Source organism: Solanum lycopersicum, chromosome 4 (genome assembly GCF_036512215.1).
Source record: "Solanum lycopersicum chromosome 4, SLM_r2.1".
NCBI classification, from domain to species: domain Eukaryota; kingdom Viridiplantae; phylum Streptophyta; class Magnoliopsida; order Solanales; family Solanaceae; genus Solanum; species Solanum lycopersicum.
The window spans coordinates 43,024,907-43,049,685 of NC_090803.1; the positions used below are offsets into that span (position 1 = coordinate 43,024,907).

Consider the following 24,779-nt stretch of genomic DNA (forward strand, 5'->3'; position numbering starts at 1 on the left):
ATTCTTTTTCATAAAGAATGCAAAATCTTCATTCATGTAATACTTTGGAAATCCAAGGCGTTCTCTAGAGCTTAAAATAAGTTTCATAAGGTATAGATATTGTTTTAAGGTCTATATTAATGAATATAAATTATTTAGGAAGCCTAGAAACCAATATGTCCAAGAACGTCGGGAAACTAGTTCAAGGAGGTACTAGCGTGCCTTAGCCTATTTGACTAGCTTTTAGGAGTCAGAAATTCATGAAATTAGGTGGAAAAGTGTCTAACATGTGTTTAAGTTGATGCATGGTCGAAACATATGGGTACGACTCCCGAAGGACCAACGAAATGCCCTTGAGGAGGACCCTTGTATTTCAGGGTCAAGGTTGTCTAGGAAGTGTTCACCCACGAAGGGGAACGACGGAAGGTGTGTGGATCGTGGGGGCGGCGATTCATCCATTGACCAACACTTATAAAAATCCTTGAAGTTTCTACAAAGTGCAGCACCAAAGGGGGCAGGTCATCGACTCACAGACGGACCGTTGCTCGAGGTCTCGTCTTTGATTGCTGAGATTTTCTGCACTTTTTCAATTGCTTCCGATTAATTAATGAAGGGTTTATGTTGTTACTTGGGGGTAATGGGATCCTAATTAAGTTAATTAACACCCATATAAAGACCCTAACCTCATTAATCCCTCATAACTCACATAATTCCCAAACCCCAAACTCTCTTCCTTCTCTCTTCTTTCTCTCTCTAGTGAAGAACACCATTGAAGATCAAGCTAGGAAAGGTTTAAGGGCTTAAAAGATTCAATTTTAACCATCAATATTCATTAATTAGTAAGGTATGGGATTTAATTCACCTTTGAGACCTCTTTCTTCAAAGGGTTCCATCAAATTGATATTCCAAAAGTTGAGCTTTCAAGTGGGTTTCATTCAATTTTGAAAATTATGTAATGAATTGATTCGTTTATGATTTATTTTGGATAATATGAATATATTAACATGTATGAAAACTCAATTATGATATATCTTGATGAATTGGTCTAGTTTGTAGAGACTGACCTTTACCCCTTAACCCTAGGTTGTGATCTTAATATGAATTATATTGTATTGGTTCAATTGACTTGGTTATTGGTTGAATTACTACTAGAGGATGTTTTTAGACTAATAATGAATGAATTAGAGTGATTTATAGTCCTATCATGCTAGTTCTTGATAAGTTGATCTAGGTTATGAAGTATGTTGTGAATTTACCTAAGTATCCTGTCTTAAGCTATGAACTAGTATTGAATTGTGATCTAGTGATTCTTTTAGCCTTTTTATCATGTTGGTAATTGAATTATGATGATGGTATACCCTAAGTGGGTTGAAATAAGGGTTGATGTAATACCTTGATGATGAATTATGAAGGAGACATGGTAAGTCTTATGATCCCCCTCCTTTACTTCATATTGTGGTAAATTGTGATTGAGTCATGATGTTGTATTGGAATTTGCCTTGTATTAGTATTGATAGGATAGTATGATGTTGAATTGAAATGTCTTGACTATGATTTGTGAGGTGTTGGCTTAAGATGTATATGTTATAAGAATGGTGGATGATTACCAATGTGCCTTAGTATGAAGTGATATGTAAATGTGCTAACCTCACCTATATGAATTGTAATGAAAGGACAATACTCATGTAGTTCTTATTGAGCTATGATGATGATGATGTTATACAAGGGTTAGACCCTATGACCTACAATAATCTATGATGATTAATAAAGACATTAAAGACATTTCAAAAGGGACTCTAGCTTCCCACCGAGTGAACTAGAGAGAGGAGTGTCCCTTCCCACATAGTGAAGGTAGGATCACTAATGTACTCTTGAGATCGGAGACTACAATCCATGTACTATAAAGAGGGTCCCAACTGTACTCTTAGTTCTTTAACTATGTAGCCCACATAGGAATACTATCTAGTGGATCCACATAGTTGCTATATTCATGTTTTCGTATGACCATGGAAAGTAGTCCGCCTTCTTTCGGTGTAGGGTTCCATGCACCAAATTCCACATTTAGCTCATGTGCTCTATGTCGGTTAGGGAAAGATGTTTCAAAAAGGTAAAATAAACTAAAGGATTGAACTCTAACTAAGATGACCTATGGGGTTTAGCTTAGTCTAGGTAGGGGTATGAGAGACTACCTAAACATTGCACTAGTTAGCCTTGATGGGAGTCTTAAGAGGATATTATTATGTATGAATATGCTTATAATTCTATATGACATGTATATGATGAACTTGCACATTGTTTATACTATATGTTAATTGGTGTCACTTATGAATATATGTTGGTATATATTGTTAAAGTATAATACTATGTACTCTTAAAGGTTATGGTATATGAACTAGGATGTTAGTCATAAGTCTTGTTGGGTTACTTGATTGAGTATGGTTATAGGGATTTGCTTGGTCATTGCACTTGTTCACTTGATAGGGGTTCATGGGTAGCTGTCTTGCTTTAGTTATGTTTAAATGTACTCTTATTCATGCTTGTTATTGTTAGGACTTGATGATAGAGTTATTTGGCTATGTATTCAACTATATGCTATGCATGTTGACTTAAATAGACTTAATGTTGTTGTTCTTGTGATGTACATGTCTATGACTTAATGAACATGTCCTATTGGTTGGTATGGTCTTGTTGAATGTGCATAAAGGTTTTAATGAAAAATGCATGATTATTGAAATGTCCCTTGTCTTGGCATGTTTTAAAAGTATGTGTGCATATGGTCTCGTACTTAGTACAAGTGGTGTACTAATCCTATTTCTTCCTTTTCCACAACATTTTAGGTTCCGTTCGTTGAAAGGATTTTGGAGATGACATTAAAGATGACTTGGATTTCTAAATCATCTAAGTAGGGCTCACTTTCCGAGGGCGATGCCACTATCTAGCTAATGGAGTTGTTTTGAGTGTAAGACTTCTATGTTTCTTTCTTTTCCATTTAGTATGAAACATTGTATATCCCATTTGAGGCATTCTTACTTTGATGTATGGATTATGCCCAAGTTCTTATACTCTTATTAGATGGTTATGAGATGAGACGATTATTATGACTATGTTATATTTTATATACTAAAGTGCAATAAAATTAGAAGACTAATCAATCTTCCTATACAAAGGGTCTATGTATACTCGATATATATATCTATGTGCATGTAGAGGTCTATGTAAACCTCGAAGTAGAAGTAATGAAATTTTTTAAATTTTCCGCTTAATTTGACATATGAATGTAATGATGTAAGCTAAGAGGTGGTCTTAGTCCTCAAAGAGGCCACCGCCGCTGGTTAGTCTAGGGGCTATTCCCGTATGTGACAATTCATATCCTAAAAAAATCATATCCTCATAAATTCATAGTCAAAATCATGATTAATGTATGGATCTATATATGAAATCAATTGGAAAACACGTAAACAATTGAATCATAACAAATAGGCCATATGGAGAATTAACAATCAAACCCTAATCAAATTAATGAAATTGGATTGGAAACATGGATATATTTTAAGAACCAATGGATGGATTGAATCAATTGGTGAATTGACACATACCTTAATGATCAAATTCTAAGAAGCAAGAGAAAATAGGAGACATGAAGGTTGGAACCTATCTTTCTTCCTTGAGTTTGAGAGAGAATTGGAGAGGATGATCTTGGATGAAACTTGAAATTTGAGAGAATGAGAGGGTTTAGGAAGATATAGGAGTAGAAAGGTAGTTATAATACTTAAAATTAGGGTCAAAACGACATAGTATAGGTATTAATTGTACAGTTAAACACTCAAATACTTGTAGCGACCCTCAAAATGAAATAAGTCAAACTAGAGCTTCACTTGTGTTTCATGATTTAATAAGGTGTTAAACTAATGAATAATATCTTTAGAAACCAGTTTGAAGAGTTTGAAAGTCGAACATGGAAAAACGACCAAGACATTCGAAAATAAAACTTGTGTGTGATAGTATGTCCTTGTTTGTTGTGCATCTTTTTAGGTATTGTTTGGAGTCTAAAACTAGTGGGAATGACCCTAAAACCTAGAAGGACAAACCAAGGGTAAAAATTTTATAGTAATACTCCCCGGGGACCACCCTAAGGGTCCCAAGGAGGACCCAAACGTGGGTCAAGAAAGCTGTCGGGCAACCCATATTTTGGGTCAAGGGCGCATCGCGCCTGCAGAACTTAAAGGGAAAATTTTTCCCTGCGACGCGGGGCTAACAAAAACCATTTTGTCCAAAAATAAATTCCAAAACCAAGATGTGGAGGTGCCCCCACCCCCACCCCCCACCCCCCACCCCCCGACATGCAGTCATGTCCCAGATTTGGTCGCGTCATTTGTAAGTCAAATTAGACTTTGGAAAAGGGTCCAATTAGTGTAGGGTCTTTTGGGAACTTTGGGGATTGCTTATGGATGGTTTAATTCCTCCATCAAATCAAAACCGTCAACTTCAAAACAAAAGCTCTCCAAAACCATTTCTCCAAAATCTCCATTTTCATGAAGTTCTAAAGCTCCAAGAAAGAAGGTCAAATTCTTCAAGTTCCAACCCAAATTTCATGGGATTTTTATCAATTAAGGTATGGTAGTTCATCCTTGACTCTTTTATCATTCAAGGAGCCAATTCTTACAAAAAGGGTTTCAAATTTTAAATTCTTCTATTTGGAATTCTATACATGGGTCTTTGCATAAAAAGGTTCTAATGGATGGATTATAATGTTTTCAATATAAAGTGATGATTTTATGGTCGAAAACTCAATGGACCCATGAATATGAAAATTCTCAACTTTTGACTTATGCAGTGAGTTTAATGTATATGATTAGATAATGTTAGAGTTGTGTTTTCCTTGTGTTGTATTGTGATTATGTACTACCATGTATGCCTTATTATGATTATTTATTGAAGTATTAAGAAAAGGTGGTCAAGGCTTGGATGAAGGGTAAGTTGAGATATATTGTTTAGTTCTTGTTGAATTGATTTTTAATGATATGGTTGTAACAACCCTAAAATGACTATGCTAAGTAATGTCTAATGTATCTAGAATGCCTAGATTAGACCAGGTTCACACGGATTGATGCCCATAGAACCAAACCTCTGAACCTATGCAACAGCCAAGCCAACTAACTTGGTGAACTAGTTGAGCTAGGAAAGTTTGAGTCCAGCCATGTAGGGCACCCAAATACGAAGATTAACCCAGATGAGTCTTAACCCAACTTAAAAAGGGTTAATCTTAAGTTTGGAGGGTCTAGGGGTAAAATGGAATTTCCAGGCTAAGGGTAGTACTGTAATTATCCTAATTAATTAATTAATTAATTAATATGGTTAAGGGGCAATTTGGGTAGAGGTGGACGAAATTACCCTTTAAGCAAAATCGTGCTCCACCTGGGTTCGAGCCTTGGTGGAAGCAATGATTTAATTGATTTATTGTATTTAGTGAATTAGTTAAATTAATTAATATTTAATTTGATGATTTAATTAAAGGAAAATCAGATTTTTAATATAATAATAATAATAATAATAATAATAATAATAATAGGGAGTCCTAGTTTGACTAAGTCTCCACCTAACTCTCCTAATCACAATCCTCTCATTCTCACGTCTCTCACTCTCATTCTCACATTTTTCATCAGCAAAAGAACTGAAAATAATAGTTCTTCACTCTTTAAGAGCTTACACACAAAAACTCAAATGAAAAGCTAAGCTAAAAACGAAAATCAACAACATTCTTCTCGATGGATTGTGTTTGGGATTTTGGTGGTGAGGCAGTGGTTTCGTGGGAAATTGGCAGCATTTAAACAAGTGTGGAACGACATTAAGGTATGGATTTTCTTCTCTCTTGGTCTCTTCCCAAGAGACCCATAAGTTCAGTTTAAATTCCAATTGAGAAACTACGGTTGTCCCCGTTGCATGCCCCTGTCACCAGACCATTTGAAAGATTCAAAGCATGAGTTGGTATGTCTTTTGGTAGATAATTTTAGGTCTGGTTGTGATTATGTGTTGAATGTGTATTCGGAAATCATGTAAGGGATGAAAAATATATTCCAGAAAAGTATATTAAGTTGACTGTTTTGAGCATGTGTGCGCTGAAAATTTACTATATTTGCTGCCTGAAATTTGTGTGTTAAAAATGTTGTGTTGCTGGAAAAATGTCACCTGAAATACTCCAAAAATCAACACAAAAAACTTGAGAGTAAGATGGATTGGAAGAGACTGAATTTCCAGCTTGCTGGAAATGTTGGTTTCGGCTAAAGATATGAAAAATGAACTATGTTTTAAAAAATTTTAAAATGTAAGGTCATTAGGGATTGAACCCATGACTTTACTAAATGTAAACTACATAAAAATTTCATGAGAAAAATTAAAGGAAAAATAAATGTGGATAGGGGGGATTGAACCCACAACATCTTGAATAGATGAGAGAGTTAGAAGAAAATAAAGGAGAAAAATAAATATGGTGAGTGGGGATTGAACCCACAACTTGTTGAATAGACGAGAGAGTTAGGAGAAAAATAAATGTGGAAGGTGGGGATTGAACCCACGACCTCTTGAATGGATGAGAGAGTAAGGAGAAAAATAAATGTGAAGAGTGGGATTGAACCCACAACCCCATGAATAGGTGAGAAAGTTAAGAGATAAATTAAGAGAAAAAGAATGAGCTTGTGGGGGATTCATCCCACAACCTCTTTGCCTTAAACGGAAAAAAAAAGGAAAAGAAAGAAAATATCATGGGAGTGATGGGGATCGAACTAGGGTCCCCCAAATCAGAAAAATGCAATCATTAAGTTTAATATAAGATTAAGTGTTGCTCAAGAGATTTGAAATTGAGTTCCCCTGCCCAATTTCGTATTGATACATAAGTCATATGTGAACAAATATTTAATGAATGTTGCCTCCAATGATCAAAATCAATATCTTGGCATATCTACAAGATGCATAGGTCTTGTACCACATAATCTTGGGTAAATATTAATCACTTAGACAAATTATGAACTTCATGGCTTGTATGTGTGGACTAATAAGTCTAGCATACGTTTAAAAGTAAGTGAACCTAAGATGTTATGTGATGAGATAATGAAACCCCAGAGGGGTTAAAAGTAAGAGTGTGACACACATTAAAGGGGCAAGTTCATTGGTATACGATGAAATAAACATTCACGTAAAACGGTGAGTAATTATGAAGATTTAATGTGCTACAGTTAAAGAATGTGGTGAAAACATGATAAGAGGCTAAAGTAAAAGGTGAGAAGAATCTTAAATGATCCTAAGTAAATGTTACCAAGACGTACTTACATATGAGAGTGTAAAGTTAATGAAGAGACCAGTCTCGATGAACACTCTAATGAAAGGATTGAAGTTAATGCATACTTAATACTAATGATGAGATGAGAAATCATCTAATGAGATATGATTCCCTCATGCTAGAAGTCATCTTCTATGATGTATGAGATGAATGTAATGGAACTTTATACTGAGCATCGATATGCTAGCTATGAGTTGCGATTCCTTCTATTGGGAAGGAAGAGGTTTGTGTAATTCTCATGAGATGAGACTGTCTGTCAAAACGGGTATGATCTCCTTATATATCCTAGTCTTTGAACCTATACTGTCAATATAGGGTTCTAGCAGGGTTTGACTCCCTTTATACGCTAGCATGTTTTTTGGCGGGTGATTCCACCGCTTTTTAGTGTGGCGTCAAACATTGGATTTCATCATGCTCACATGATAAATGTCAGTTAAGGTTAAAGTTCCCAAAGAAAGAATGAGGTCAGCCTCAAGTAATGTACACAATGAAATGAACGATATCAAAGGTGTTAGGATAGGATAATCAGGAGGTGAACTAGACTTAAGTAATGACACTAGGTCATTCTTGGTCATTGCACAGTGAATCCGATGAAAGTATTAAACTACATCCTAGGTATGATTGGTGTTTACACTAGCCTATAAATGAATGAAAGTGAACTACGTAAAAATGAACGAAGTAGCCTCTATTTTTTCTAAAGAAGGCTCCCTAGTTGAGGTCCCATATGTTAACCCCTCGTTTTGGGAAGTACTAATGTCATGGCATATGAAGAATGATATGAAATATGTTAGGTGTTATATGCAATATGTTATGTGTTATGTGCAATATGTTATGTGCTATATGCAATATTTTATGTGTTATGTGCAATATGTTATGTGTTATATGCAATATGTTATGTTTTGTGTGCGATATGATATGTATGGTGATGCATGTTACTCTCATAGCATGACTAACCTAATCCGATTTTGGCAAGTCTAGTGACTTGACTTTCCATAATTCATATCGTTAGGAGAGAGCTCTTCTTAATCATGTATGTCCTTGGTGTATGTTTGCATATACCCATACTTAGTACAAGTATGTACTAATCCCATACAACTCTCTACTTTTAGGTGCAGGTGCAGCTGGATGCTAGAGTTTATGAGTCGACGCTGAAGTTCTCCGGACATGGAGCTTTTATCCAAATTTTGTAGGCCCTCATACTTTTGAGTATGCTTACTATTTTATTCTAGCATTAGACGTAGGCATTAGCTAGTGGAGTATGTTCCACTAGTGTTTATTTCCCAGTTATTTCAAATATTGTATTGGTGCCATTTTGGCAACTTTACAGTGTATACAGATAGTGACTATGTTTTTCATTTGATTATTAGATGGTTGTTGTGAACGCTTATGAGTTTATGTAGATAGTGTTATGCGAGTTCAATATTTCTCACTATGAAGTCTAAGTAACTAAAAGTTTTAAATATTCCGCTAAAATTAACCTAAATGAAGTAACGATGATGTATGTAGGCTTGTATGCGACCTTTGAGAGGTTAACGATGCCGGTCTCGTCTGGGGTCTAGATTCCGGTTGTGACAATGGTCCACCTTTGGTGGCGATGTTATATATATGTGTGTGTGTGTGTGTGTGTGTGTGCGTGCGTGCGTGTGTGTGTGTGTGGGCGCGCGCGCGCAAATTGTGATTATGGCCTTGAAGGCATTGCATGTGAAGTAAAGTGATGCTATGATGTATATGCATGTGGTGTCTTATGAAGTTGTTAATATGTGTCTTAAAGATATTATGTCTAAATGAAGTGTAATGCATATGTGAAGCATGATAGTGTATGAACTATGATGATTGTAGTAGGATATTGTCTAAAAGTGAATATTATTCATAATGGTGGTTATATGAAAGGTGTTCTCACATATACTCACACACACTATGGATGAATGAATGAGATTATGAATGTAAATTGGGGATTGTAGGGTAGACACTCTTCTTGAGTAGAGATGAAGTGTCTAGACCATTTCCCTATTATTCCTAAAGAACTCTAGTTATGAAAAGCGAGATTTTGGGTGAACACTCTTCGTGAGTTGAGATGAAGTATTTAGTAGAAACCTCACTATTTCCAAGAGCTTTCCAAGATAAGTTGGAGGTTGGATACTCTTCTTGAGTAGAGATATGGTATTTAAAAGTAATATCTAGGGATAAGTACTGATCATTAGTTGAGATAAGGTGCTAAATAGTTATCCCTTAACCTATAGTCGATAAATGTTTAAGACTCCGTGGGAGTTATGCTTAAAACCAAGAGGATTTGAAGAAAGGGTGGGTATACTTCGTGAATATAGATGTTGTATACACTGTACCTCTTGAGATGATTGATCCTCATTAGTTGAGAATGAGTTACTTAGAAGCAATCTCTTATCCCTTAACTATGCGCCCACATAGGTGTATCTATTGGAGATCCATTTAAAAGGCTAAAAAAGAATGACCTACCTAAGGCAAGTAGGGATTTCTCATCCGGTAAAGGTTATTACCGTTATTCCATGTCTAGCTCTCATGGTATATGTCAGTTAAAGCTAGCCCCCACAAAAGAATGTAAATGAACTAGGCCTTCCTTAGGGTGTACTACTTAGGGTAGATGGTCGAATGAGACGCTATCTATCCATTTCACATGTAGACATTTGGAGGGAGTCTTAGTGTGTCCTTATATGAGAATGTATGAATGTGCCATTATATGATGTTAATGGAGCTTGTTGACTATATGTCTAATGTTAATGAAGCATGTTAATTTTATGTCTAGTATGATGAAAGTTATGTAAAATATGAATGTGATGTGCCTAATTTAAGGTGATTCCTGGGGAACACTAAGTGGAAATAGTAGTATGGGATGCTACTTATATATTGCACTAAGTGTAACTTGGGAGTTGTTTTGGAGGATGGTCTTTATGTGAAGTTCCTAAATGCATGTATTTTTCCTTTAGTGTCTCTAGTAATGAATGTTTATTTGTTAAATGAAATGAAGTATGCTTGTCTTTGGTAGTCTTAAGGATCACTTAGATGTTGCTTGTCTTAGGTAGTCTTAAGGATCACTTAGATGTGTATTGAGAGTTTATATGGGCGGTCTCTTCATGTCTTACATAGGTGAGTCTTAGGATAACTTCGGATAGGAAGGTTTATATGATAAATGGAATTCTTGATAAATATGACTATATGTTGAGAAGTATGGAAGTTTTACCTTGTATGCTAAATGATGATTTGTATTATACTTTGCAACTTGATTCATGAAAGCTTTACTAAAATAGCATGAAAGATTTATTTCAACTGAAATGTCAACTTTAGCATGTTTTTGCATATGTCATACTTAGTACAATATTTGTACAAAATGCATACTCTTCTATATTTCTGTAAGTATAGGTGTAAGCAAGAGAAGCTTCTTAGAAGGCAAAGCTGGGGAAGTTGATTCTCTCAAGATTGGTATGTCCACATATGTTTGAGGACATAGACTATGTTTCTTTTAGTATCTCTCTTTTAAAGACTTGTATTAGACTTAGCGTATTTTCTTTCAATATAAAAGGTCGTGACCTTGTGATGTTAAGACGTGTCTAGTTGGCTTGTGATGATGAGATTTGTTCCTTAGTTTTTATAAAAGAGTTTCTTATTAATTGTTGTGAAAATTTTTAATTCCGCACTACTTTTCTTACCTATGTAATGAATGATAGCTAAGAGGCTTGTACAAGACCTTCGAGATGTCAAGTGCATCCTGTTGGCGACCTAAGAGTGCTCTAACTTCTAGGGTGTATTCTCGGGTTGTTACAAAACCTTCAAAAATAACTATCGGACGAACCCATTGGCAAACCTTAGGTGCAACTTAAGAAATCCCAAAATTCTATAATCTCAAAGACCTTTTTACATTCTATTGCCCAGTCTACTGGTCGGTAGACCTCTTTCGTAGAATATAGTTTTATGTTCAATGTTTTACCAAGTCTGGATCAGTTCTACGAAATCTTTCTATGACTTGTTGAACTACTACAATCTGTCAAATCCTTTCATAGGTCTGAGGCCTTGATTGAAATTTCTCGATCCATTCAAGGAGAGTCATCTAAATTCATCCTATCAAGTCATAGGTCAGATTTCAGAAACTTGAAATTTCCAAAGCTCAACTCATCTTCTACAATTGCCTTCCTCCAGTTCATAGATTGGACTCATATTTCATTACTTCTGGGGAATTTTTTGTACTTTTCACTTTTAACTTAAGTTTCCAATTTTCTAGGTGTTACAAAATCATTTTTAATGATTTATTGAGCAGAACAAAAATTATAAATCATCTTTAAGAGAGATGAAAATGGAGTGGTATGGGGCGGGTTGAGCTTAACCTGTAATACTTTTAACCCGCCCTGCGTAATAATCTTTTTCATTTTCAATATGTCTTATGCCGCCCCACATAGACCCTTTTGCATGAACCTGCCCCACATGAGATTTTTAACATTTTCTTTTTCAAAAAAAGTTAAGTTTGATACTTAAAATAATATTCATTAAAATAAATTCAAATTCTCATTAAAGTTGTATTAATTTAATAGATAATGAGTTACAATTTTATTTTACAGAGGTTAATTAAGAAGCATGTAAGAAACCATATTAGCTTTGAATGAATCATTTACATTGACTATCTTGAATATTTTAGTAGTTAAAGAAATTATCGTAATGAATAATGTCATGTCACTCTTATAACATGTAGAAGTTAAATTTAAGTTTGAACCCACATAGATCCACAACCCTGTCCCGTATCCACACCATCAAGTTGCCATCCCTAACCCTTATGATAATCTATTTTTTCAATTTTCTCTATTAATAATCATATATTTTCCAGGTTGAACAAAAAAAATTGATGAGAAAAATAATTTTTAATAACTAGTACATTTTCTCAATTTTTTTAGTCAGGAAAATAATATTATTAAGTTATTAAAGTAGCAACAGAGCCATTCTACAATTAGAGTATGTTACATAATTTCTTGCCATAGTTTTGCCATTTACCAAAACATAATTCATAGGGACCCTTCTTATACTACATATCCCTATTACATCAGATACCAAAATATTTGATATAAAATTCTGGGGGGGCGGGGCATAGAGTTTGATCGAGTCAAAGAAGAAATCCTTGGCACCTTCCTTCGCCAGCATATCTGCCACTCTATTTTCCTTTATGAGTGATACACTCAAACTTACTTCTCAATTGAGAAGTAAAGCGGTCGTGTCAAGTAAATAACACAACTAGTGAGGTTGGGATCGTTCCCACGAGGAAAATAGTCTAGACATAACCTCAACCTATTATTACTATCGTTTGGTCAATAACTTCCTTGGAAAGTAAAAATATAAAAAGGGGGGTTCTATCTCTAAATAAGTGAAAATAAAAAACGAACTTGAAAGAGGCACTTAACAGCTTTTAATGTTGGGTTTTAATCAATTAATCAAAGTAACTAGGGTTTACGTGTTCCCCACAGGTTCATAAATTGATAACTCTAACTATAACAATTCTTTCCTAGTATCTTGCATGCAAAGTGATAAGTTATGTATTTCTAAATCCTTGGTCCGGCATCTAGAAAATCTCACTCCGCACCTTGGTCCGGCTACGTGTGTTGCTATCCTAACCCTTATCCTTACCTCATATTAAGCATCGTATTCGATATTTGACTAAGTTATTACCTCGTACCAATCAATACTAGCCTATTAGATAGTATACACTAAATCTATGTTAATAATTCTTTTCCTATTATCTACCTCCTTGGTCCGGCAAGTAGCATTAAGGCGAGTTCTAACGTTGGCCATCCGTTAAAAAGACTTCTAAACGAAAGAATTATTAATACATGCAAGACACTATTCTAGAATTGTTCTTTTAATTAGGGTTTATCTCATTATTTGCCTATGGTTCCCACAACCCTAGTTATGGAGTTTAGTTACTCATAGCCATAAAATAATATTCAAATATATTAAATAAGAATTCATGTACTTACTTCAATGAGAAAGAACAAAGTCCGAAAGTTTGCTTGATTAATCACCAAAAATCACTTATAAGAATCTCCAAATCAAACACTAATACACAGAGTCTAATAATATGATGTCTAATCTAGTAGAGTCTAACCTTAAAACGAGGTTTTTCGAACTATTTATAAACAAAATAAAAATCTAATAAAACAAGGATTCTAATTTCTTGAAATCTGCCGAAACACGGCTGGGTCGACGGACCTCGCGACGGACCGTCGTGGTCACGACAGACTGTCATGGAATCCGTCGTCCCATACTTAGCAATTTCTTCTGTTGCTCTCTTAATTCCCCTCAATGGCAAGTATGACGGACCCTCATAGGCACAACGGTCCGTCGAGGGTCTTCGTTTCAAAACACTTCAACTCTTGGAATCTGGGTACTGGATCACTTCTCTGAACTTCATGATGAACCTGCAGGACGGACCGTCATAGCCACGCCGGACCGTCACAAGCTACATAACCCCACACTTGGTCAGACTTCCCCATCTTCCTTTAGCAGCTTCTCTACGCTGCCACCTACGGGCCGTCACAAGCACGACGGACCGTCATCAGCTCCGTAGGTGGTCTCTTCTACATTTCTTCACTCAAAAATCTCCGCATTCAACTTTGGACAGATTTCCTGCAAAACAAAGAGAAACTCATATAAAAACTAGCACAAAAAGACTTTCGGACACACTAAACTTAAGGAAAAAGTATTAATTATACCGTGAAACCACGGTATATCAACACCCTCAACTTAAATTCGTTGTTTGTCTTCAAGCGACACACTATGACTCACTACACAATCTTTGTACAATAGTATTCATGTTTTATCCTTTGCAATCATTTGGCTATCAATCCCGATTAATCTCATCAAATCTATGCATGCTATCACTATTAGGCTTGAATTTTGTGGGATTAGAACATGGCACAGACTCACCATGCACTAACACCTATCCTCTTCAATTTCTCACCGAGATGCTAACAATTTCGGTATTGCAACTAGTGTCCTTACTTCAAAACAAAATCCTCATTTTTCACACAATGATTTCAGTTTGAGTATAAGGAATACTTTTCAACACTCGCTCTCAGAATAAAGTCACACTCATTCATACCTATTTCCATAAGCTTGCCCTTATTTTCACTGCCTTAAGTTCGCTATACAACCCTTAGGATCACGATAGGACTTTCTTAGCTTGTAACATAGGCTCAGAGTCAGGTAGGGTATATTTAGGTATACTTTAGTAACTTTTTGACCTTCTTGACATATCAGCTAAACCTTCCACTTTCTATCACTTTATCTCGCCCAGTTTCTCCTATTCTTTCACCTTGCTATTTTCCCTTCATTCTTCATTTGTGTAAGTGACTCTTTCCCCTTTTTTCATATCTTTTTTTTTGTATATTTCTCTTTTTCTTTACTTTTCTTTCAACGAGTTCTTGAGTCACTTTACTTTTGTTCTTTCTCTCTCTTTGTTCTTTCAACCTCACTTTCCAGAGCACTCCTCAAAACAGCCACCCTCAACTCATGGCTTTGCAATGAGTCAAGGTACACAGTACCCAAAGATGGGTCAGGGCCATAACGAAGGTTATTTATGCATTATCCACCCTTAACTTATGCTTTTGGCATAAGCTGAGGTGCACATGTCCAAGGAGGGACCAGGGCCAAAATGTTGTTCCCAGAAAAGATCTGTTGGGGTAAAAAAGAAAGGTCTAATTTTAAGCTAAGATTATTTGGATCAAAGAAGGATAACTTTCATTTGGTTTCTTTTATTTAGGCTAGAAATGGGCTATCTTGAATAAGGGCCTATGATCCTTTCCTAATTGTCTGTTACAGCTTACTTTTAGCAGGACTAACCAGGCAAGTTCTAGCTCAGTACCAATAGTGGACTATTCAAATTTCCTCACACTCACTTGACATCTCATCACTATACCAGACTATTAGACACCTAGTTCGAATTGAAGACTTAAGGTAATGCAATGGTGTAATTCTATTTCATGCTTAGAGCCACACAATTATCAATTACTATGCCTAGTCATGCAACATTTTCCAGTTTAATCAGGATATCATTTTATCCATCATGCTTCAGAGTTAAACTATGTACAAAAGATATAAACATGCTGGTTCAACAGAAAAAGTAATCAGTCTTTTGGGGAAAAAAGAACACAGGCAAGAAAACCCCAAAAGAGGATAGTGAGTTGGGCTACTCAGACTTCACCCTAACACTCACTTTCCATTTACCCCACCCCCAACAAAAAAAGCACGCAATTGTCCCCAATGCATAAAAAAATCTAAATATTAGAGTGGTAGGTGAAGCAATCCTATGGCGCAAAGCACCGTTGATCAGCAAGCTGGTGGGTCGGTTCCCCGGAACCCACGTCCTCTGCAATCTGGACACCCTTAGTGGTGTCCTCAGCAACAACCGCACCATCAGTAGTTTCTCCTGCTGTCTCTACAATGTGGGAGCAAGACGCCTCAGCCGCTAACTATGATGCTCTAATCTGGTGCGCCTCCTCCTCAGCAAGTGAGGCTCTCCTCGCAGCCTCCATCTCTCGGTGCTCCTTTTTCCTTACTCGCGCCTCATCCTCTGCTTGACCCCTACGCCTCTTGGTACTCTCTCGAGGGGAAGCTGGTGGAATTTCTGAAGTAGTAAACAAGGCCGCTAGCACGATGTCCTCAACAGGCTCGACAGAAGGGGCCTCAGACTCCGGCACCCTCGCCTCTAGGATCGTGTCGATGTCTGCACGAAGACTGTCGATTGCAGCCTGAAGAGTCGACACATCCACCAGAGGGGCTGGTCGGGCTAACACTCTTAACTCAAAGGTGTCCAGGCGCTGGTTGACCTCAGCAATCTTTCGCTCTATAAACTGCTACATCTTCCTCTCTAGACACGCTTCAGACTCAGTAATCGACTTCTGCAACCACGACTGGATATGATGCAGAAGAGTGGCCATTTGTGCCTCTAGTTTTTGGACCCTAGAAAGCGGGACCAGTACCGGTAGAGGGGCTGTGCGAGAGGAGCTCGGGGCTGTGCTACTACCCGGGATAGACTCGACTGGGGTAGTGTCAGTAGGCGCCTGTGTAGCTGTGCGGGCCTGGGCTACCGTATTCGCAAGATCATCAACAAGTGGGGGCAGCTCTGGTCGGGGTCCTCTGCGTTGAGCCAACTCATTGGCCTCGTCTCTGATGAGGCCGACGTCTACAGTGCCCTGCGGGGTCTTAAGCTGATCTACGTGCCATATGGTCACACCTGCGGACCTGCAAAGGGCAAAGATCATACACGGGAAGGGGTAGGTAGTAGTGACCTTGAATTCCCTCTCGTGCATGACTGCTTGGAGAAGCCATGCGAAGTCCACGTCGAATCCGGCTATCATCGCCGCTATCAACACTGCTCGATCCCAAGTAACGATGTTATCAGTAGTTGTGGGTGAAAGGCAGTGACGGACGAGCAGCCACAAGAACTTTTCTATGAACGTGAGGTTGGCCTTCTTGATGGCCCCCTTCGGCTCAGTGACCCAATCGGCACCCTCTCCATCTACTGACAGGTGCAGGGCCATCCACCACTTGGTGGTCTCTCTCAATGCTGGCTCGCGCAAGAACTGTCCATCCTTTACTATCTGCCAGCGGTAGTCAAACTCGGCAGTGATGGGGGTCCGAGTAGCATCTGCACTCTCGCCGTATAGAAACCGGCGGATGGCTGGCAGGGAAATGTCAACCTGCACGCCCCGGACTCGAACCTGCTCCAATGGGTCCTGTTTAGCGGGAGCAGCCCACCTATCGATCTGTGATCGGAGAGTCGCTACGTAGGATGCGTAGAACTCTTGGACCATTTCCTCGCTGTATCATCCCAACGGACGTGCTGTCCACTCTAAGTGATGCATGGTGAAGAGGTTGTGGATCTCCGACATCGTTGGGAGACTCCCTGTAAGTACCCGCCGCTCCAAGGTAAGTGTTCGAGTCATTACTCCTTTATCAGTCAAGAACTTGGCGTCGGAGTAAACTTGAAACTGGCCGTTGACACACCACCGGTTTGCTGGTCAGAAGCTAGGGTGGGGACCTGAGCTGCTGCGCCGGATGTAGAGGCTGAACTATCAGCCTCATCAGACGAGGCCGACACTGCAGCAGTGGCGGGTGCGGGAACCTCAGCAGAGCCAAAAGCTTCCTCGGACCATGATACTCCTAAGGATCCAGACGCTCCTTCCTCATTTGTGGCTAACCCAGAGGGTGTTCCGGTCAGTATGCGCTCCTCATAAGACTGGGAGGCAGTGACTACGCCGGACGCCACCGTCTTGGGTGTGGCTCTGGGAGCATGCGCAGCACGGGAAGGTGCGGAAATGCCTGGGGGCACATACTCAGGGTCCCGCTCATCATCAGAGTCGATGATCAAGCGTGCAGGCGGGGCAACATACTTTGATCACTTGCGAGCGTAGGTTCGGTCTTGCTTGGGTGCCATAGTAGGTAGTACATGCAAAGGATCACTATTAGTACGAGTAGTGGCAAACAAGACAAGCGAAACCATACGAAATAAAACAGTGAAAATAATATGTAATTGTTGTACAAACAGTGACACACGACAGGCCTGGTGACGGCTCGTCGTGACTATGACGGACCGTCATGAGGTCTGTCGTGTTGTACTTGGACTCTGTATAAATAGAGAACCCTGAAAGAGAGTCTCTGACTAGCATGACGGTGTGTGCAGGACGTACCGTCACAGTTACAACGGTCCGTTGTAGATGTCCGTCGTAGGACACTTGGGGAAAAATATGGAGACCCTAAGAAGAGGGGTCTCTGAGCGTTATGACGATCATGCAGGACGGACCGTCGTGGGTACGACAGTCCATCACATGTGTCCGTTGAAGGACACTTGGAAAAAAATGAGATACCCTTAGAAACAGGGTCTCTGACAACCAGAACGGTTGTGCAGGACGGACCATTGACGGTCCGTCACATGTGTCCATTGGGGAACACTTGGAAAAAATGAGAGACCCTTAAAAACAGGGTCTCTGTCTAGCATGATGGTTGTGCAGGATGGACCGTCGCAAGGACGACGATCCGTCACATGTGTCCACTAGGACAGGAGTGCTAGGGCTTGTGCAACGGACCCTACGATGTTCCGTCGTGGCTACGACGGTCCGTCATCAGGGTCTCGTTCTGAATGACAGTGACAGAACTAAAGGTACCCTAAGCAACCCCGATGAACCCACATCAACATTTTAGTTTTTTGGACCTACATGTGTGTACCCCAACTACCTAGGAAACTAGCAATGCAAAAGCACCTATGTCTAGGGTGGTAAACATGGTAATTTTGAGCATTTGTAACCTAGGTCAGGTAGAATAGTATAAAGTAAACAAAATACTATGAGGAACTAAGCTTAATACTAACTAGTAACAAAAATGCAAGATAAATGAGTATAAATTAGAGACACATACCTTAGAAATGGAGAAAAACATATGCAAAAGTACTCGGTGGCAAGGTAGACACTCACAGCAGCAGTTTCCACTAGTAGATAACACTTTAGGGCTTTGGAGAATTGTGAGAGGGAAATGATGGTGGGATGAAATGGGGAAGTTGAAAAGAGAGAGTAATGGGAGAACTAAGAGAGTAATAGGGTGAAATATGGAGGGGTGGGGAGTTTAAACGGTCTGATTTTGGAAAAGAGGTCCAGCCGGGTCGGGTTGGGTATACCTCATTAATCACGCGACGGTTCCCCAACGACGGTCCATCGCAGTTGTGTTGACCCATCGTTGGTTCCGTCGTTTGTGCCCTAGTTTCAAAACAACAGAAAAAATGTACCTGGTACGATGGATGAATACGACGGTCCGTCACAGGCGCAACGGTCCGTCGATGTGTCTATCAATGACTGTTGTAGAGTAATTTTCTGCAGAATTTCCTGGTGATGTGCCTGCAAATTTAAAACCCATTAATAGAATAATGCTACCATTACTAAAAAGATGATAAGTATTGTGTTGCCTCCCAACAAGCGCCTGATTTAATGTCGCGGCACGACTGGGGACACTCGATTACTCAGACTTCATCAAGATGGTATGCCTCTATCACTTCATTTGCCAATTCAGCATGCCTGAAATAGATTTTTATGTGTTGTCCATTCACCTTGAACCGCACACCCTCCTTAGTTTCCAACTCAACTGCTCCATGAGGGAATAGTTGGGTAACCAAGTAAGGACCAGTCCATTTGGACTTGAGCTTGCCCAGAAACAAGCGCAACCTGGAATTGAATAAAAGCACCAAATCCCCGACCATAAATTCTCGCTTTTCAATTTTGTTGTCATGGTACTTCTTCATCTTTTCTTTGTATAGTGCTGAGCTATCATAGGCTTTTAGGCGAAATTCATCGAGTTCATTCAACCCATTTAACCGTTGCTCTGCAGCTTCGCTCCAATCCATTTTTAACTTCTTCATAGCCCACATGGCTTTTTATGCTCTAACTCAACCAGAAGATGACAATGTTTCCCATATACAAGTTGGTATGGAGACATACCTATGGGAGTCTAATATGCTGTCCGGTAGGCCCAAAGAGCATCATCAAACCTCCTTGACCAATCCGTTCTACTATCATTCACTGTTTTTGACAATATCTGTTTTATTTCCCGATTCGACACTTCAACTTGCCCACTAGTTTGAGGGTGGTAAGGAGTGGCCACATTATGGCGAACCCCGTATTTCTCCAATAACCCCTTGAACAATCTGTTCCAGAAGTGGGAGCCCCCATCACTAATAATGGCCCTTGGGGTGCCAAAATGAGAGAATATATTCTTTTTTAAGAATGCAGTGACACTCTTCCCTAAATTGTTTGCGAGGGCTATGGCTTCGACCCATTTAGATACATAATCGACTGCTACTAGAATGTACTTCATTCCATGAGAACTCACGAAAGGGCCCATAAAGTCAATACCCCAAACATCAAATAACTCAATCACAAGAATGGGGTTTAGAGGGAGCTCTTGCTTTCTTGAAATACCACCATCTCGTTGACATTTGTCACATGCTTTAGAAAACCCATGAGCATCTTGATGAAGAGTTGGCCAATAGTAACCACATTGTAATATCTTATGAGCGGTTCAGATACCACTGTGATGTCCGCCAACAGGTGAAGAATGGCATGCCTCCAATACACTCAACATTTCACATTCTGGCACACAACGCCGAATAAGCCCGTCGGCACAACTCCTATACAAGTATGGTCCATCCCAAAAGAACTTCTTCACATCGTACATGAACTTTTTCCTTTGATGAAAGGACAAGTCTGATGGAACAATATCACTAGCCAGATAGTTCGCAAAATCTGCGAACCATGGGATCAAGTCTTGTGAAGCAGCCAATACATGTTCATCGGGGAAAGTATCATCAATGTTAGTCTTATCCCCTAACTCTCTCATAGCTTCATCCTCTAGACAAGACAAGTTATCAGCAACTTGATTTTCAGTTCCTTTTCTATCCAGCACTTCAAAGTCAAATTCTTGCAGCAGTAATACCCAACGAATCAGCCTAGGTTTCGCATCCTTCTTCGCCATCAAATATCTCAATGTTGAATTGTCAGTATGCACTATAACTCTAGTAACTAGCAAATAGGAGCGAAATTTCTCAAAAGCAAAGACTACTGCAAGGAGTTCTTGCTCAATCACTGTGTAGTTCTTTTGAGCTTCATTTAGGGCTTTACTAGCATAGTAAATTAGGTGAAGGATTTTGTTTCTTCTCTGTCCCAATACTACACCACGAGCCTAGCATCGCACATTACCTCAAATGGACTGTTCCAATCTGGAGAAATAATGATAGGCGCAGACACTAACTTTTCTTTTAGCTCACCGAATGCTTTAAGACAGGATTCATCAAAACAAAATTTACATTCTTTCTCCAGCAATTTGCACAATGGGTGTGCAATCATTGAAAAGTCTTTGATGAATCTCCGGTAAAAACCTGCATGCCCCAGAAAACTTCTCACACCTTTCATAGAGATCGGCGGGGGAAGTCTCTCTATTACCTCGACTTTAGCTCGATCAACCTCTATGCCCTTTTCTGAAATGCGATGACCCAACACAATACCCTCTTTCACCACGAAATGACACTTTTCCCAGTTTAGTACCAAATTGCAGTCTTTACATCTCTTAAGAACCTCAGATAAATTGGTTAAACACCGCTCGAATGAATCACCAACCACAGAAAAATCATCCATAAACACTTCTATAGTATCCTCCACCATGTCAGAAAATATTGACATCATACATCTCTGAAAGGTTGCGGGTGCATTGCACAACCCAAACGGCATTCTTCTGAACGCAAAGGTCCCATATGGACAAGTGAAAGTGGTTTTCTCTTGATCTTCTGGTGCAATAGAAATCTGATTATACCCCGAATACCCATCAAGAAAACAATACCACCCTTTTCCGGCAAGTCTATCCAACATATGATCCATGAAGGGCATAGGAAAATGGTCGTTTTCAGTCCATGAGTTCAGTTTACGGTAATCCATACACACCCTCCATCCAGTAACTGGTCTCATTGGAACAAGTTCATTCTTTTCGTTGGGGACCACAGTCATTCCCCCTTTCTTAGGTACACACTGAACTGGGCATACCCAACTACTATCGGCGATTGGATATATTACTCCGGCATCCAACCACTTGATGATTTCCTTCTTCACAACCTGTTGCATAGGAGGATTCAAGCGTCTCTAGTGCTCAATACTCAGCTTATGATCAGGCATGAGTTGGATTTTATGAGAGCAAATACCAGGAGGGATCCCAATAATGTCCGCAATGGTCCACCCAATAGCTCTTTTGAACCTTTTTAGTACCTTCACCAAACTCTGAACCTGTTGTTCATCCAGGTCTGATGCAATGATTACCAGCAAAGTGTCACCATCTCCTAAAAATTCATACCTAAGATGAGGTGGGAGAGCTTTTAATTCAACTTTTGGAGCCTCCTCAGTCGATGGTATCGCGGGTGGGGACTCGCGATTTTTCATATCAAGCTCAAATTTCTTCGATTTAAACCGAACATCACTTCGATCAAGAGCCGCGACTAATGACTCATACTCTTCAATGCAATCGCTATCAAAGTTCATTATCACTGCCGCTAATGCTTCGACACCTAGACATTCTTCTATTTGTGTCTCAGATGTCTCACCCATGTTGTAGGATATAGCAGATACCGATTGGAGCTCACCACTCTGCCTCATGGACCTACAAATATTAAAGGTCACTTCCTTTTTGTTCAACCAAAATTTCATTTGCCCCTTTTCCATGTCTACTAAGGCTCTTCCCGTAGCTAGGAATGGCCTCTCAAGGATAATAGGCACTTCAAATCAACCTCACAATCAAGAATAACAAAATCAGCCGGAAAGATGAATGACTCTACTTTTACTAGCACATCATGAAGTATCCCTATGGGCCGTTTTACTGTTCGATCAACCATCAGTAGCCGCATCGCAGTGGGCTTTGGGTCACCCAAACCCAACTTCTTGTAAATCGAGAGAGGCATGAGATTTATGCTTGCCCCCAGATCACATAATGCTTTCGCAAAATGTAATAGCCCGATTGTACAAGGAATAGTGAACGCTCCCGGGTCTTCTTTCTTTTGGACCAGAGATCTTGTAGCAATAGCACTACAATGCTGCATTCTATCATCATCCTCAAAAGTAACCAATCTTTTCTTTGTGACCAGATCTTTCATAAACTTGGCGTAACCGGGAATTTGTTCTAAAGCTTCTACCAAAGGGACATTGATAGAAAGTTGCTTCAACATTGTTATAAAACGCCGATATTTTCCATCCTCGGTCTTTTTCACTAATCTTTGAGGAAATGGGGGTGGTGGCCTAGGCATAGGAGTTACCTTTTTAGGCACTTTAGCATCTTTTGCAATGTTATCCTCTAAATCAGCATCAACATTTACCACTTTATCACTATCTTTTGTCACCTTATTCTCATTAGATGGCATAGGTGGGTCAATGGTTTGCTTGCCACCGCGAGTAGTAATTGTCATACAATGTCCATCATTTTTCGGATTTTGGACAGTGTTGCTAGGAAGAGTGCCCGGTTGCCGTGTGTGCACAGTTGCAGATAATTGGGCCAATTGTAACTCAAGTTGCTTAATCGATATTGCATGTGTATCAACTTTTTGTCCAATACCCGCTAAATCATTCCTCAACTCTTTATTATGCTCATCACTAGCATCAAACCTCCTCATCATTTTATGCAACATATCCTCAACTCGCGACATACTACCTCCACCATCCCTAGGAGTAACTTCACGATTTTGAGGATCAACATAGGGTCCATTCCTGTTGTTTCTATTACCATAGTTACCCCTATTGAAGTTGTTGTCGCGATTGTAGTTTCCATCTCGGACATAATGACCCTCATGATTGTAGTTACCATAGTTCTGACCTTGGTTCCCTTGACCTTGGCGCCAATTCTCCTGATTAGAGCCTTGGGCACTTGGTCGGAAACCCCCCATCTGTTCATTTACTGCATAGTAATCCTCTTCATAATAACACTCATCATTTGGAGGTGGTGGTTTAGCCAAGTAGTTGACTGCATTTATGTTTTCTGCACCCCCCAGTGACATGTTTTAATACCAACCCAAGCTCAGTTCTCATCTGAGCCATTTCTTCATGAATATCATCTATGGCTGGGTTGTGAGTGGACTGCATTGCGAAGGTGTTTTTCCCTGTATCGGACTTCTTAGTACTCCAAGCTTTGTTATTTTGGGAGATTTTCTCTAGTTTTTCTGCAATCTCAGCATAAGGGCATTCACCATAAAATCCACCTGCTATAGTGTCCAACACCGCTTTATTGTTATCATCCTTTCCCCGATAGAAGTATTCCTTCAGTGACTCATCATCTATACGGTGATTTGGAAAACTTCTCAAGAATTAGGTGAATATATCCCAAGAACTACTAACTGACTCTCCTGGTAGTGCCACAAAGTTGTTCACCTGTCTTTGTGGTTTAATTTCTTTGAGACCGGATAGTAGCGTCCTAAGAAGACATCCCTTAGTTGGTTCCAAGTGAAGATGGAGTTGTATGGGAGCTCAGTGAACCACATAGCAGCCTCTCCCGTCAGTGAGAGAGGAAACACTCTGAGACCTATTACATCTAGATCCAAATCAGGCCTCCCCACACAACTTTTACACAGTTCCCTTACCTTAGCTATATGGGCATGTGGATCCTCAGAAGGTAGCCCTGAAAACAAACCTCTAGCAGTGAGCATTTGCATCAGGCTACTAGTTACCACAAAAGTGTGGCCAGTGGGTAGAGGGGGCAAGACAAGTGGCCCATCCGAGTCTGCTATGTTATCATACCCTCTGTAGTATGCTTGGGGCCGTGGAACAGGATTTTGTCCCATCTGTTGATATTCACCCGGAGCGTCGGGTAACATCTGATCATGAATATCCACTAGATCTGGGATATTCTGGTTTGGATCCTCATCATTTATTCCCAAGTTTCGATTCAT

The 24,779-nt window shown here is 39.4% G+C and overlaps 1 protein-coding gene and 1 long non-coding RNA gene across 2 annotated transcripts; one reads left to right on the forward strand and one right to left on the reverse strand.

Annotated features, from left to right (window-relative positions):
- Nucleotides 1-5,636: 5,636 nt before the first annotated feature.
- On the forward strand, nucleotides 5,637-8,672 carry LOC112941276 (uncharacterized). Its single transcript, XR_003246366.1, has 2 exons — nucleotides 5,637-5,829; nucleotides 8,422-8,672. It is a non-coding gene; the product is annotated as an uncharacterized lncRNA (long non-coding RNA).
- A 7,120-nt stretch (nucleotides 8,673-15,792) lies between these two features.
- Nucleotides 15,793-24,779, reverse strand: LOC138348109 (uncharacterized). The gene is made up of 6 exons (XM_069296719.1): nucleotides 24,628-24,779; nucleotides 23,906-24,187; nucleotides 22,120-22,204; nucleotides 17,291-17,714; nucleotides 16,303-16,535; nucleotides 15,793-16,173 (listed from the first exon to the last, which is right to left on the reverse strand). Exons 1-6 carry the CDS (start codon nucleotides 24,777-24,779, stop codon nucleotides 15,793-15,795), a joined length of 1,557 nt encoding a protein of 518 aa, XP_069152820.1.